The sequence below is a fragment of the Haliaeetus albicilla genome, chromosome 22 (genome assembly GCF_947461875.1).
Source record: "Haliaeetus albicilla chromosome 22, bHalAlb1.1, whole genome shotgun sequence".
In the NCBI taxonomy this organism is placed as follows: Eukaryota; Metazoa; Chordata; class Aves; order Accipitriformes; family Accipitridae; genus Haliaeetus; species Haliaeetus albicilla.
In genome coordinates, this window is record NC_091504.1 from 20,099,999 (window position 1) to 20,115,784 (window position 15,786).

The following is a 15,786-nucleotide window of genomic DNA, read 5'->3' on the forward strand; positions in this document are numbered from 1 at the left end:
TCCAGAAAATCCCTGCTCCTGCTAACCCATTGTTCATACAAATTTGTCCTGGTTTCAGCTGGGACAGAGTTAATTTTCTTCTTAGTAGCTGGTACAGTGTGTTTTGGATTTAGTGAGAATAATGCTGATAACACAGTGATGTTTTAGTTGTTGCTAAGTAGTGCTTACCCTAAGTCAAGGATTTTTCAGTTTCCCATGCTCTGCCAGCAAGCAGGTGTACAAGGAGCTGGGAGGGAGCATGGCCAGGACAGCTGACTGGAACTAGCCAAAGGGATATTCCATACCATAGAATGTCATGCTTAGTATATAAACTGGGGGAGTTGGCTGTGAGGGGTGGATCACTGCTTGGGCATTGGTCAGCGGTGGTGAGCAATTGCATTGTGCATCACTTGTCTTTTCTTGGGTTTTATTTCTCTCTCTTTTTTTTTTTTGTTATATTCCTTTTCACTACTAATATTATTATTACATTTTGTTATTATTATATTTTATTCTTACTGTAGTTATTAAACTGTTCTTGTCTCAACCCACGAGTTTTACTTTTTTTTTTCAATTCTCCTCCCCATCCCACCAGGAAGAATGAGTGAGAGCTGTGTGGTGCTTAGTTGCTGGATGGGGTTAAACCACGAAAGAAGCGGAACAGCCCTCAGGAGGACAGAGTAAGGGGGACTTGTTCCCACAAAGTCAAAGGACCAGAGTGTTTTGTCTGCCTGTGGGGAACTGAAGTGCAAAGGTCTCTGATTTGAATTTGCTGGGAAAGGGCCTTACCCTTCTGAGAGAGGAGCTTCCCTTCTTCCACACTGTTTTCAACCCTACTCTGCTTTGAAACTGTTTCCAAGAATTTAATCAATGTTTTCTAGCAAAAATAATACATTTTGTTAAAAATCTCCACCCCCAAGATCTAGGAACAGCACAGCCGTGTCCTAAGACACCCATGTCCTATTCACCACTAGATGAATCCCAGCTGACTGATGGCTTTCCAATGACTGCCACCTGAACCTGTGCAGTAACCAGACCTCTGGATTAAATCCCCCACAGCGAGCAGAAAATTTAGAGACTAAGTCCTTACCACTAGAAGCCTTGAACTAGCCTAATATTCTAGCTCAGTGAACAGATTTAAGGTATAAAAAACCCCCCAAAACACATTTCTTACCGTGGTGACTGGGGATGTTTCTTTTGGCTTAGCTCTGGCTGGTGGGTGAGCAGGAGGCAGTTTTGGTGGCACTGGCTTAGGAGGCTCTGAAACAGCTTTCTTCCCAAGAGGCTGCTCCTGAGGTTCAGAGGAAGGACGCTTGATTCCAGCCATGCCTCCAACTGAAAGAAAGGAAGAAGGGAAGATTTTAAGGAAACATAAGGAAAACCCATGGGCTTAGGAGTAATTTACAATGTAAGAAGATCCAGAGGTGCCTGATGGATAACATGCAAAGCATACATGGAGACACAGGCTTCCTTCACAAGCAGTTCTGTAGTGCAGTGAAGGGCAAGAGGCAACGAGTGAACTTTACCAACATTCAGCTGAAACTGCTGATTTTTTTCTTCTCAGGGAATTCCAAGGAGGGGAATGAAAAAGCGGAAAAATACAAAACACCATCCATCAATGGTGTGAACAAGACCTTGGGTTTGTTCCTGGCCGACAGTTTGGCTGGAATCAATCACCACTGAAACAGGCACTACTGTTAGGTATTACAGCTAAGGAACTGAAGCACGGACAGTTTGCTTCGTTCAAGTTGCTGTGGTCCAACTTCCTACACACCCTGAACCTTCACTGCTGTGGGCATCCACCCCACATCCCAGCTGGGACTCTCACAGACCAAACAGGCTTGCTGAATGCAAAAATGACCACTAAAAATGCGTAATTCTTCAACAAAGATTTGGAGGTGCCATGGTGGTGCTGATGTGGAAATCAAGACTTGCCACAAGAAGCCTGCAAATGCCCAATCCTGTTTTCTTTGCAGATGAAAGAGAAACCCTCGAAACTCACACCAAGCGGAGAAAAGAGAACCTCCAGCACACTTTGGTCAAGCAAGGAATGATGCCCCGTGCCCTAGGAAGTGCAGGGAGACTTCCCTGGGAAATAAGGCTACATGCACAGTTCTTACAGACAAGACCACTCATCTGTGTCAAGGGGATGTTATTTTTGCATGACTGTCTATTCTGAATGAGATGTCTCTGTGTTCCTTGTGGGATACTTGAGCCTCGGCTTCACTTTAAGAGCGACCAATTAAATGACCACCCGTCTGAAAAGAGATTATACCTTTCTCAGTAAATACAGAGAGAGTCTGGGCAGGGAGCAGAGAGGAAGCCCAGTTCCCAGCAGCCTTCTCTCAAGAAACCTAGCTATCCAAATAAACACCCAGGGCTCTTTTACCACAGCGACCAGTGGACTGGTGACAGCTGACCCAGCAAATGGTTTAGACTCAGCCTGCCCCCTCACTTCCCACTTGTGCCATTTATCGAATTCCCAAAGCCTAGCACAAAGATGGGTGGCTTCCCCCATCTCTGGTCAAGTAAATGCCTGACCCCAATAAAATATTGGCCACTTGCCATCTCTGTGTCCTGGTTATTTCATGGTCCTGCTGGAGCCCATTTGAAGGGCAGGACAATGGTATTAGGAGTTTGCTTGTTGTCAGAGGGCACATTCCTGGCTGGGCTCATTTTCTGTCTGAAAATGCACTTTCACCCCAGCGACAGGAATGCAACCAGCACATTTTGCGGGACACTGGAGAGTATAAAAATGTGCTGTGCTTGATGACGTGGTAGGCAAGATGCTGGAGGGGAGGGGACAAAGACCCCAAACTGACCCAGATTCCCACCACTTGGCACAAACACAGTGGAATTTGTTTGACTTCAATCAGAATGGTTTTAAAACAAGAAACAAAAAATGAAGAAGAGGGAGGGAAGAGCTTGTGGAGGGAGAGAAAAAGCATGCTTAAATGTGTAAAGAGATGGAGAAGGCGGAAGAGTTTAGATATTAAAGGCAGTTCTAAGAGTGAATTGTCCTTTCTTTCCAAGATGTAGGACATTTTCAATACATATCTGTCTTCTCCATCTAGATTCACCTTAACTAGTTAAGTTATTCATGTCCCACTTTCTAAAGTTTCCTCTGGAGGAACCTGTGAAATTGGTTTATCGTTTTATTTCATTTTGTATGCGCTTAAAGCCAAATATAAACCAAGTTTACAATAATGTTCCTGTGAGCCCAGATAAACTCTCCAGTACGTGAATATAATGCCTTGGCAGCTCTTTGGCCTGTTTCATGTTTGAAAGAATTGCTATCACAGTTATGCCAGTTAAGGGGGTCATTTTCTTCTACTTCCTTAAATCAGTACTGCTGTGCTGTACAAGCCCCACCATCGATGCTGTTCCATTGGCACAGCCTCACAGACAAGCTCAGCCTTGTTAGACTCTGTGTTCTCACCAACCCTCCAGTGTGGCAAAGACTGGAGCAGGGATGGAGGTGCTTGAGACAGGAAAGCTGGGGACTGTGCAGGGGAACCTTCAGTGCTCCTGTCTGGCTGGACCGTAAGAAATTTTAGATTATATTTTAAATTTTAAGGCACTAGTTTTAAAAACAATGCACAGCCCTGTGCCCTTCCAAAAGCACTGGTGCTACTGTAGGCCAGTGTGTAAAGAGTTCAAGTCCCCTATTGAAGTTCTTGTACCAAAAGGCCTCTGTGCAGTCTGTTTTGCTTTTCCAAGCTTGTTAGGAGGCAAAGGAAAGCACAAAAATAAGCCCCAAACCTTCCCACCCCTCCAGGGAATATGGTACTTACTAGGAGACCGTCCATGGAAGTAGTTATAATACTGGGAAACATAGGTGAGGATGCTCAGCCTGTCTGGTACCCTCAGAGCAACCATATCCTCTGCATCCAGCAAGGCTGGAATCCCCAGCTCCTCCTCCGCCACTCGAAATGCCTAGAGAAGGAAGGAAAAAAAAAGGGGGGGTCTTGTCCAGCCCAGGCAGCAGAGCTGTTCCTCATTGGAAGTAAGAAACTCCACTGCAGACAGCCCCCCCGAATAGTAACTCTACTGGGGAACAGCTGCACCAGTTTAACTCCTACATCGTACGGCCGTTACAGGAACCAACGGAGTCATGGCTTCCAGCCACCACGTTGAAAAATTCAGGCAGGGAGCCAAAAATCTGGCCTGGCAAGCTGGCTGTAGCTCACTGCACAGGAACTCACCTGGGCTTCCCCTGCTCTTCCTCCAGCCTGCCTCTATCTGCATATGCACAGCTGCGGAGAGCGCCTGGCAGAAGGGGATGTGTCAGTCCAGGCTGGCAGACTCGCTTCCAGGCTTGCAGCCCAACCTGGAGCGCTCCCCAATTAACGGTGCGCTGGTAGGTGTTTGCAGGCAGCTTTCTATCTCCGAGTGCTGTGCAAATGTTAAAGCTTCCTGCCTACTACTGCCTGCTCTTCCCCATCTGAAAAAAAGAGGAAATCTTGGGCTGCAGGAGGGAGCTCTCTCTCCCAGACTTGAGAGGGGAAAGAGAGGAATAATGCTTAAGAATTCCTGATACTTAGCTCCCTTCTAGCTTAACCATTTCCATGCTGCCTAACATTTATTTGGGGCAAATATTGCTCTTTGTGGTGCCCTCTGCTTTGAAACTGCAGGATCAAAGTCAGACAAAGGAGGCAAAAGCCATTTTCTTTTGCCTCTGAACAAGAGCCTTTACTAGAGGACAAAAAAAAATTGCAACATCCATAAAGCAACTTTACCCTTGCTCAACTCAGTGTAGGGCTTTTACTAAGGACTTTCTCCAGCCCTCTTCCTTCCTGGCTTACAGGAAAAAAATCCTTTCCCTCCCTGTTTGGAGCAACCCTTCTGAAATGCCAACACAGCAAAGGAAAACAGCACTTGCAAGACCAGAGGGACAAGGGCTACTGCTGAAGCCCACAGTGAAAGGGTTAAAGACTTGAACATATTAAACCCCTCCGCATCTGACCTCTGGCACAGACACACACCACTGTTGGTGTACAAGCCAACCATTCCTGCTTAGAAGAAACAAACAGCCACTATTCTTCAGCACGATAATTACCATTTTTTTCCATTGGGTATCCTGGTAAAAATGTAACTGAGCTGACATTAAAAACGCTTTCAGCCAGTTACCTCCGGCTGTGTCATCCCAGCTGCCAGCAAGCCTGGCACTCGCCTGTCTCATAACCTGGTACTTAATATATTCTTTGGAGTGTTCCCCATTGCACTGGCTGCACAACTGGTCTGACCAGTGGAATTTTCATGCTGGACATTCTTGGTCTAGCGGGAACGCAGGTCATGCCACCTCCTGCCATGGGTGAGACCAGTGCAACAGGTGCACTTGGACCACAAAGAGGAGGATGCTTTATGCGCACAACTGGTTTGGCCAGAACCAGGTGAGCAATGCAGACAGCAACATTAGGATGTAGCATCCCCTATGCCTACAGCATCCTCATGTTCCTGGGAGCTGCTCTTGCCTGGAGATCCAACGAGATCACCACCTAACATGGCCCATTTGCCATTCTCCTCTACCTGCCTGCCCAGGCTGGCCTTTAAAGAAGCAACGCGTTATTTCTGCATAACACTTTTCATCAGTGCTGCTTCAAGTGCTTTACAAAGGAGGTAAGTGCCACTGATCCCATTTTGCATAGAGGAGGCAAAGTGATACACTCAAGGCCATCTGAGCCAGCCAGGCAAAACTTTCCTCTGACACAGGCTACTGCTGTATCTGCTACACCATGCCACCAACCATTAGCACTGAAAGAACTGGATCCAAGGCCTCTAGAAACCTTTCTCCTCTTAATCTATTTTTTTAATTCTTTAGGAAAAAAAAAAAGTCACCAACTGAAATTTTTCTAGGGTTTGGGGTCGGGTTTTTTGGCACTTGAGAAGTGACACATTCTTCCTCGGCAGAAGACTTTATATGGCAAATTGCAGCCCAGACAAGATTTTTTCAGCTGAATAATACAGCCCCTGAAAAGAAGTTAGTGAATAGTGAGGCATCAAGGAGGATCCGAACAATAGCAGAGGAATAGTGCTGGGAGAAATCAAATCCACTCGTATCCCAAGGGCAGTCAGAGCAAGAAAGTATAGGAGCTAGAACAGAGAGCAGTCCGAAGGGGGAGCCCAGCCCAGGAGCCCACAGGGAGGTGGAGGGGTCAACCCCACTCATGGCAGAGCCGAGGCAGCAGGATACCACCAGTGAAAGGGCAACACAGACAAGTCGTCCTACAGCAGGTGGAATAAGGAAGAGAGAGCAAAATAAAGGACATAAAAGAAACTAAGAAATGGATGGGGGGGCGGAACACGGGCTGTGTCAAAGGAGGAGACCAACTCTTCTTATGAGAAGCACAAAGAAGCTTTTCATTAATAAAAGCAGCAGAGGCAGCTCGTGCAGCTCATTTCCCAGAGACAAGCAAAGCTGCCAGCAGAGCAGACACCATCAGCCCGGCTGGGGAAGGAGCAACACTCAGGGCTTCACAGCGCTCTGGCTAGGATGACCGTCCATGGCAAAGAGGCCCTGATGCCTGCCAAATACCAAACCGCAAGGGCAAAAACGTGTGGTCTGAATCTCACCTAGAGGAGAGGAACACGCAGGGCTGAACCCCAGAGAGTGTGAATAACTAACTGCTCACATACTGCAGTCCCAGCTTGGGGAGAGGGGGGTCCATCACAGGCGCTGTGAACACGGCCAGGGCTGAAGGGGAGCGGAAGCTAAGGAGCATGGGGGGTGCGAGTTTAGCTCTCCCAGAGGCAAGGACCACCTCAGACAGCTCACTGCGTCAGACGATGTCATTCCTCCAGTCCAGACAAGAGTAAGCTGCCGTGGTTCGTTCACATCCCAATCTCCTGCCAAGCAGCCATGAAGCTGTGTGGAGCGATGCCAAGGGAAGAGAAGCATTTTAATCTGCTGCCTCTCTCTTTGTGAGGATGAGAGGGAGGAAAAAATCCTTCCTTGGAGCACTAAGTCCATGCTTGAATTCAGGGCAGGAGGGGGTTGGCCTGCCCACTTGCTTCATGGAGAGAACAAGAGAAATTCAAATCCCATCCTGGAGTGAAGTGTCCAGGCAGGATGAGGTTTTAGGATATCTCCACCTTCCAGCAGTCTTCATCCCTGCACTGGGAATGAGCAGAAATTGGGGGAGACTCCCTATGCTTCCCCTCTCACACCAGCTACCTCCCAGCTCCTGCTTCATGCCTCAGAGGCATTACGTACTCAACATGTCCATTTCCATGTTTTGACCTCCAGCATCTCTGTCAGAGTTCCTTCTGCCACGGGACACACTGGACACAGGCATCACTGTGTGGCCAGCGAAGAAGTGTGAACAGTCTGAGGGTGCTTTCAAGCAGCCAGCAAGCCTGGACATTGCTATTCAAACCAGAAGGTCAGATGCATGCAGAATAAGGCAAAGGATTTGAATACGGCACACTCAGCACACTGCATCTGCAGGGTTTCTGTTGCTAAACCACATAAGCAAGGTGCCCGGTCACAGATTAGACCAAAAGTAAAACATTAAAAGTCACTTACCAACTTGTTGTTCTCATACACATTTTCTTTACTGAGGGAGCTGAAGTTTCTGAAATACAGAAAGAAGAGAAAAATCTCAGGTTGGTGATGTAGAGCAAGCTGCTTCACTTCCAACTTCTTGAACCTCTCTGAGCCTCACTGGTTCAGGGGGACAGAGCACCCCCTCCCACCCTGCCTTCTCAGAGATGCTCCAGAGGGAGCAGTGTGGCAGATCCCAACCGAGACAGTCACAGACCTGCTATACCTCCCAGGACAGAGACATGCAGGAGACCCAACAGGCACAGCCATTTGCCCACAGGCAGCACAACACATTTTTGGCACATCTACCCTTGCTGGTCTGACTCCTGCAGCCTCCTGCAGACAGGATGTGCTGATGCCAAAACATCCCATGCAAATTCAGGGGTTTTGCAGAGACAGCCAGGACCAACCTCTAATTCATGGGGTGGGTTTTTTTCCCCAAAAAGGCCTTGCTCCTCTCCCACCTCAAAAAGATACACCAATGCCTATAAGCCAGAATTGCAGCACTCTCTCCCTGGAAGTACTTTCCCGTCACATCCATGCTCTTCTCCCATCTTGCAAGTTGTCTCCGCACAGAGAGAGACCTCAGCTCCAAGGAGGTATGGATCCCTCAGATGCTGCATGTATCACACACTTCTCCAATGCACCCATATCCTCCAATCTCAGAAGCTGCTGGTTCCACCAGCACATAAGTTCTGGTTTCAAATCCTCTTTTCTCCTCTGGCAAAGCTCCACAAAACCAGCATCAGGAATCTGCCTGGGAAATACCTCTGCCCACAATACAATACTGCAGCTAGTAACACCAAAGTTGCCTGTTGAAATCATATTCTCCTTTCCCTACGGCTGCCACTTTTGATTTGTAATCATAACTAATAACTAAAAAGGAAGACACAATTACTGTTTGCAATTACAAGCCAAAGTCAACAATCCTTCCTTACTGCTGTCCCCAGACATCACCTCCCTCTTCCCCTCTCCCCAGATTAGCTCTCCCCGTCTCTGATACAAGCCAAATGCCACCTCTCTCTGCACTGTGCTGGGAACTCAGAAACTGGAACCTGGCAGGACAGGCAAGAAAGCACAGGGGAGAGTGAGTTTGTGCTATTGGAAGTAGAGCTGCAACACAGCGTTCTTTTTCACCCAGAGCAGAGTGTGTTCCTTTCTTAGGAAACAGCCACAGTCAGCTTTGTTTTAAACTGACTGTCACTCGCTAAACTCGGAATACAAAACTGATTGTTGGCTGGCACAGCCCTGCTCTCCAACACCGCTTCCTTCTGCCCAGGCAAGCCGGCAGGGTCAATTCCTTTCTGATAACCCAGTTTCACTTTACAATCCTTGTACCTGCTGGCGCAGAGCTAAGCAAAAGGCTGATATCAGAGAGGAAATTCCCACTGATAAACAGAAAAGGCTGCAGCAGCAACTTTGCATTTTTGTACATAGCACCTTTACAACCGACATGGACCTACCCTTGTTAGCCAGTCCCTCACCTCTGAGAGGAGCCAGGATAACTGTGTGAAAGCCAGGGCAAAGCTGGCTCGCAGCGACCTATTCATGAGACAAACACATGATCTGTATCGCAGCAGGGGAACTTTTTCCATGACTTGTAACTGCGAGGAACAAGCCAGGTCCTTTATCTACTTAGTACAGAAAGTGGAGCATTACATTATAAATAAGAGAGGGGCCTTCAAACAGGTTTGTTCATCATGCCACAGCCTATGCCTCCTCCGTGCTTCCCGCATCTGGTATTGCTCTGTGGGATAAGGAGAGAACGAATGACAGATAAGACCCAAAGGTCACACTCCCTCAAGAAGCATGTAAAGACAAGACACATCCCACCTCTAAATCATATACTCTTTCCTGTGCAAAATCAAAGGGACTTGCAGAAGTTTTGCTTCAAGCAGTGCTCCTGCCTGGGGATTTCCCTTCCATGAGACAATGGATTTAAAAGAGCAACAAAAATAATCACAAGCCAAAAAAAGTCTCAGTGAAACAATAGCTACAGTCATCCTGGTTTGTGTCAGGCAAGAAAATCAGCTTTTTTAAGAGACAGCTGAAGGAGGTGATTGCAGCTCTCTGCCTCACTCACGGTTCTGCTCCCAAATAAAGTCTCTTTTAGCAGGGACATCCTAAAGGCAGGAAAACATCTGCAAGAGCAAAAGGGAGCTCCAACTTCCTCGGTCATGCTGACACGTAAGACATAACATATTGGAGTTACCTATTTATTGTTGGTCAGTGCCTTTTGCTCCCATGCTGAATGCTGTTTGCTGTGGTAGCGCATGTGCAGCTCCACGCTGTGGGGCATGTAACAGAGACCTAAAAACCCAAATCTCTCAATAGTGAACGTCTGAAATCCCCTTCTGTTCCCCAAAGGAGAGTGCAAACAACCAGGTTACTTGGTCATTTCAAGAGCCTCCTGCCCTCTCAGCATCACTCCTTCCCTGGCTAGTCAGGTGAACCGCTTACATATAATATTTATTTTGGAAATAGATCTTGCTGGTACATCTCCCATGTTGGAATATCAAAGCTCTCTGGACCAATGTAATCCTAAGAAAGCAAAGCTAATACAAACGGAGAAGCAGGAATTCTCCACTGAGAAAACACAGGCAATTGAATTAATTGGAAGAGGTGAAAAATATAAATCTGACCCAAGAGAGGGCCTCCAGTGTTGGAAACAAATCAGAGTGGAGTTCACTAGCACAGGCCTAGAAGTGAAGTTTTTAGCTCCCCAAAAAACCCTTCTCTTAGCAAAAAGTGGCCAAGCATTTGTCATGCCCACAAATCTCTGTGACCACCCACTGCTCCAGCTGCACAGACCCAGTGCTTGCAAAGCACTTTGCAAGCACATGTGCTTCCACAGAAGGAACCTCTGCTGCTGCTGCTGCTGCTGGAAGCACTAATTCGGTTGGAAACTTTACCTCAGAGCAGACTGAGCAAAAAAAGTCCCAGAGCCACGATGGTCCCCAAAAAGCTTCTGCCTCTCGGCACTGTTGTACTATTTTCTCTAGAGACAATAAGATATGTGCAGTCAAAAGGATCACTGAAAAAGAGTGAATCATCCTTTGCCTGCTCACAGTCCTTGAACAGAGGGTTCAAATCCAGGGTGCTCTGCTGGGAATAGGACCTTTCAGTTATGCTCTTTCCAGAGGTGCAAACAACCTGGGAAGAGGGGACAGGGCTGGGAATCTCAGGTGGAAGATGTCCCTCATGTGCTCATCCTCCTCGCAGCAACCCCTGCTCCCCACTGCTCTGGTCTTGCTGGGGGTGACCAACAACAGATGAGTCTCCCTGACCCCGGAACCATCGTGCCCTCGCCTACGCCTGTCACACAAACCACAACCCCGTGGAGGCCAAGCACGTGGCAGCTCTGCTTCACCCCAGCCTTTTGCTAAGGAGATGGAGACCGCAGGCAACTTGTCCCCAGCACAGCCAGGGCCCTCCCTGTCCATACTGGTGACTGTCGGCCTCATCCTGCCTCACTGAGCTGACAGCGGCCCAGGAAATGCTGCTGGGGGAATGGGCACCCACCGCTGCTCCGCTGCCAAGGGGGATTTCACAACCAATTTCCAGAATGCCGAGCTGAACACCAGCTCACAGTCTGGGAAAGAACAAGATCCCGGACGAAGAGAAGGAGCTTAATCAAAACCTTTCCTCGACATCTGGTGTTAATATCCGAGAGAGTGTGCATGACTCCCCTGCTTCTTCTAACTCACTTATCAGGCCAAGGCCACTATAACCATGGCTGGAGCTTGCACAACCATCGCCATCACACACGGCAGCTGCTCACCTCAGCCTCCTACCACGCTGCCATGAGGCTTCACGTCCCTCTGATGAGAGGAGCCTCAAGGCTCCACAATCATCCCAGAAAATGGGCTGGGACCTGCCTGACACAGCATGCGTGCCTGGCTGAGGCTGGCTATGAAGCATTCTTCAGCTGGGACAAAAGCGAAATGGATTTCCATGGTAATTCAGCATGTGTCTCCACTCCCCCACAGCATCCTTGCTTGGGTGAGTGGGAAGTGAGTGGGAAATGCATGTCTAATTTTACACAGCCTGCCCTGTTCACTCATAACATACAAACCGACATCAGTCAAGTTTGAGAGAAGTTATCATATTTTCCATGTTTTCCCACAAAAAAACAGGAAGGGGGGAGAGACCCCAACCTGCCTGTCCTCTGAGCCACATACCCCACAAGAGAAGCCCATGATTATGACCATGTTTTGTAATTGCTTGAAGTTTTCCTGGGAATTTCTCAGGCTCCTGCAAGGAAAAATCCCCTGCCCTCCTCAGCCCAAGAATGTCACTTGTGTAAACCAAGACGGAAAACACACTGTTGCAAAACTCTGATGCCGTGACTGAATCATGTTCTGCAAACGATTTATATAGCAGAGCTTCTGCAAACACACCGAGTGCTCCAAACACCAATTATCCTTTTCTAGTTTTACTTTCAGCATGATGCTTTTAATCTTCAACTAGGATCTTTGCTGCAAGCAAGGAGAGGAGCTCAGGATAAACCACTTCAAGCCCCTGGGAAGCAGGAGTTACAGCCACACGTGCACCCAGCTGCACTTCTCTGCCAGTGGCTCCTGCACCGCCAATACTCAGAAAAGCTTTTACAGATACACAGAGAATTCACACAAGTATTCATCCCCAGGATCTGACACAAGATACCCAGCAGCCCTGGCCACCAACCACTTGAAAGCATAATTTCCTTCCAGCAGGACTTTGCCCAGCCGAGGATACACCTGGTGCTTTCCTACATTATACCACTGACACTGATGTAGGAGGTCACTGATAAAAGCTTCTCTCGCTTTAACCTTCAGGCAGTCTTTGCTGAGCTTGTCCAAGTCAGAAAGAGCTTCTGTAAGGTCCTAAAAAAGTCAGGCAGAATTTCCACCGTAAAAGAAAATGAATGGGAACAGAGAGATGCCACAAGGAACACCTTCCCTCTTCACCACAGGAGAATTTTTTTAAGGTATATCTATCCGCGACCCTTGATGCACAGTTCAAGGATTATAAACAACCCGCTAAACTGGTCAACAGGATTATTCCAGCTCTCAAGTCACTGAGCCCCTGTTTACACCCATGCTCCGAATGGGTCAGCTGCAGAGTCGGCCAGGAAGCAGTCACAGTCCATTTACGAGCAGGTCCTGGTCACATCAACCTTTCTGCCCCGGTATTTTGTATCTTTGGGACTGTGAATCAAAGGAAGGAAAGGAAATATCTGGAGTCATCTGGACACAACAGCATGTCAGGAAGCCATACACAGCAACACCACGGTGACTGCCCAAGCACTGGGAACTACAGAGAAAGTGTGCCTGAAGCTCCTGCACTAACCTCCTGCTGCCCAAGCCTGCTCCTGTCTTTTCCAAGTTTCAAAATGACAGAGCAGAGACAGCAAGGGGAGATCTTCTCCTTGGGCTTCTAGCAGAAACGAGACACCTGTAAGAGATCTCTGCACACAAACCCAAGCAGCGGGCTGTCCTGGGAGCACGAGGAAAAAGGCAGAATTCAAGGAACAGGAGGAAAACTGCACTACAGAAAACCCAACCTGGTCCTCTACCAGTTGGACACATCTGACTGGGAGAGACCTAATGCTTAAATCAATAATCCTGGGCGGTCTTTGCACCGCTCCCTTGCCTTGACCTCACCCTTCAACCCCCCCCACCTCAAAGTCCAAAGAGCCGAGGAAAAAAAAACAACAAAAAACCCCAAACTAGGAAGCAGGATCTACATCCCCCTTCAGCGATTCACCTTCCCAGATGTTACCATTTGGGCAAGGACAGGCCAAAACCCACAGGGCACCAGCAATGGCACCAGCCAGGGATAGAAAGCACTTTGCCTCCCACAGACAGAGCTCTAGGTGGGAAAAACGAGCGATGTGCAGGAATCCAGCGGCTGCCAGGCCCTGCCCTTCTATTGTATTTTGCTTAAATAGCCCTCGCCTCCCGACTCACGAGCAGCTGAGCTGCCGTCGGGCTGAGCGAGGAAAGCCCTGCCTAAGCAAACACAAACAGCAAAGAAGGAAACGCTTTCCCAAAAATCGGTGCCTGAACTTGTTTTGCAATGGAAAGGACGCATTTAAAACGCTTATAATTCAGCTACGGAGGGAAGAAAGGGGAAAAAGGAAAAATTGAGGGGAAAAAAAAGCAGCACGTCGACAGCGAGAGCGGAGCTCTTTGCTTGGGGGATTTCAGCGCGGGCGCTAGCAGAGCTCCCGGTGCCAGCCGCCGGCCCGCAGCATCTCCCAAGGAGGAGCCGGGATTTCTGCAAGGGCCGCGTCCGCAGGGAAGGCGAAGGCCCGTGGCAGACGGAGGGCCCGGGGGTCCGCAGCTCGATGGAGGGCCCGGGGGTCCGCAGCTCGACGGCGGGCTGACCGCAGCCCCGCGAGGCCCTTGGGCCGCGACCGGAGGGTCCTGTCCCCCGCCGAGCCGGCGGCCCGCGCGTCGTCCTCGACGCCCGGCGAGGGTACTCACATGAGGTCGGGCCGGTGGCGGTGGAGGATGGCGCAGAAGGCGAGGCCGTCGCGGAAAGAGGTGGTCATGTTGGTGATGCTGACGTCGCGGTAGCCCTCGCACTGCTGCTTGCACCACAGCTGCAGGTTCTGGATGGCCGCCATGGCCTCGACGGGACGCCGGAGATGGCGGCGGGCCCCCACCGTGCCCCCGGGGCGGGAGGGAGCCCCTCTCTCGCCCTGCCGTGCCCAGCCGGAGGCTGCCGGCGTGTGGCGGCCGGCCGAGCCGGGGAGGAGGCGGGGAAAGGGGCGGGCGAGGGGCGGGCGGCGGCCCCGGTCCCTCGGGGCCTCCCTCCGCCTCGCCTCGGGGCCGAGCTTTGGCGGAGGAGGGGAGGGAGGGCTGACAGAAAGCGGCTGTGGCCGCGACGTGACCGGCCGCCCTGCGTGGGCAGCTGCTGTCGCGGGGCGTCGTGTGTGGCCGGGGGCCGGCCGCTTCTCCTCAGGGAGCGGGGGGCGGCAGCACCCCCCGCTTCTCCTGGCGGTTCTCCAGGGGTTGCCACACCTTGGGCTAATGCTGTGGGGACGAAGGAAGTTTCCTTCGCGCCCACGGGGAAAAAAAAATAATCGAGTTTCCTTCGCGAAGGGGCGCCCGCGCAGGGGAGGCGTGAGGAGGAGGAGGAGGAGGACGAAGCACGGCCGCCCAGAGGCCTCACGGCGGTGAGGGAAGGAGGGAGGCCGGCCACGGGCACAGGGCCTGCCCGGCTTGGGGCAGCCCGCGGGGCATCGGCGGCTGTCGGCCATCTCCTGCAGCCGCCTCCGCTCCCCGTCCCCGCAGAGGAGGAGGAGGAGGAAGAGCGGAGCGGCCGGACGAGGGAGACGAGGGCTGGCCACGGCCAGCGGCGGCACCGCCATTGCCGATCGGTAACGGGCGACCCGCGGCACGTGAAATCACTCAGCCGGACCTCGTGCGGCTGACAAAACTGCCAGAGAGACGAGGTAACGCTTTAGGAGCTGACTATAAATTGGGTAAAAATAATTAATAAAACATATAATACATTAATGGCATTTCTGTGACATGATATGGATAATATACATTAATATATAAATACCTCACAAATAATTCAGTGTGTTTCCATTTCATCAACAATCACCGGCCAATGTATTTACTTTATGGTAAGGATTATACATTTCATTATAAATGGCTTGCTGGGCATGTCAGCAACTTTTACATCTCCATTCACTTTATTATTAATGGTTTCCTGAACAGTAACAGCATAATAATGCACACAATGCAGCATGAATATTTGATGTGGCATCTATAGTCTCCCATTTATCATTTATAACAGGCTACAAAAACATTATAAAACATTTATTACAAATTTATAGATCACTTTATACTAAAACAAAGTTGTGTTATAAATACATTATTAATCCTTTATGCCATTTATAGGAATCCCTTGTAATAAGGCCTTAGCATATGTTGCTGCACAAGCGTAACAAGAACGGTGTGGCAAGAAGGAAATACGGCACAGTGAGCCTGCTCACGAGTACTGGGTGTATTCTGTGAAGGAAAGCATAAACATCTGCACTCAAAATTAATCAGACTACCAAGGGACCGATCAAAAGAAATGCTGATTAACTCCAAGTTGGTTTTTTTTTCCCCCCTCCCTTGAAAAAGATGCTTGCTTTCTTGCAAGTTGGAAACTTGCAGCACCGGAGCCCTGAAAGCTGAGCTGTCCCACTTCGTTTCCACACCACCCTTTCATTAGATTGATAAAATCTGCATAATTTACGAAAAGCCAACTGGCTAACCGTGGGC

General features: G+C 49.5%; 1 protein-coding gene across 6 annotated transcripts in view; it reads right to left on the reverse strand.

Annotated features, from left to right (window-relative positions):
* MICALL2 (MICAL like 2) overlaps positions 1–14,256 on the reverse strand; it is a 36,931-nt gene extending 22,675 nt beyond the window's left edge. Inside the window, exons 1-5 of one of the 6 annotated variants that reach the window (XM_069810238.1) lie at positions 13,990–14,099; positions 9,179–9,266; positions 7,502–7,550; positions 3,771–3,912; positions 1,151–1,311 (exon numbers count right to left, since the gene is read on the reverse strand). In XM_069810238.1, coding sequence (XP_069666339.1) covers positions 1,151–1,311; positions 3,771–3,912; positions 7,502–7,550; positions 9,179–9,255 — 429 coding nt within the window. In that variant the 5' untranslated portion in view covers positions 9,256–9,266; positions 13,990–14,099. Of the gene's footprint in view, positions 1–1,150; positions 1,312–3,770; positions 3,913–6,549; positions 6,568–7,501; positions 7,551–9,178; positions 9,267–13,989 lie in introns of those variants that run through there. The other 5 variants (XM_069810237.1, XM_069810236.1, XM_069810241.1 and 2 more) reach the window with 5 other exon arrangements.
* Positions 14,257–15,786: the final 1,530 nt, after the last annotated feature.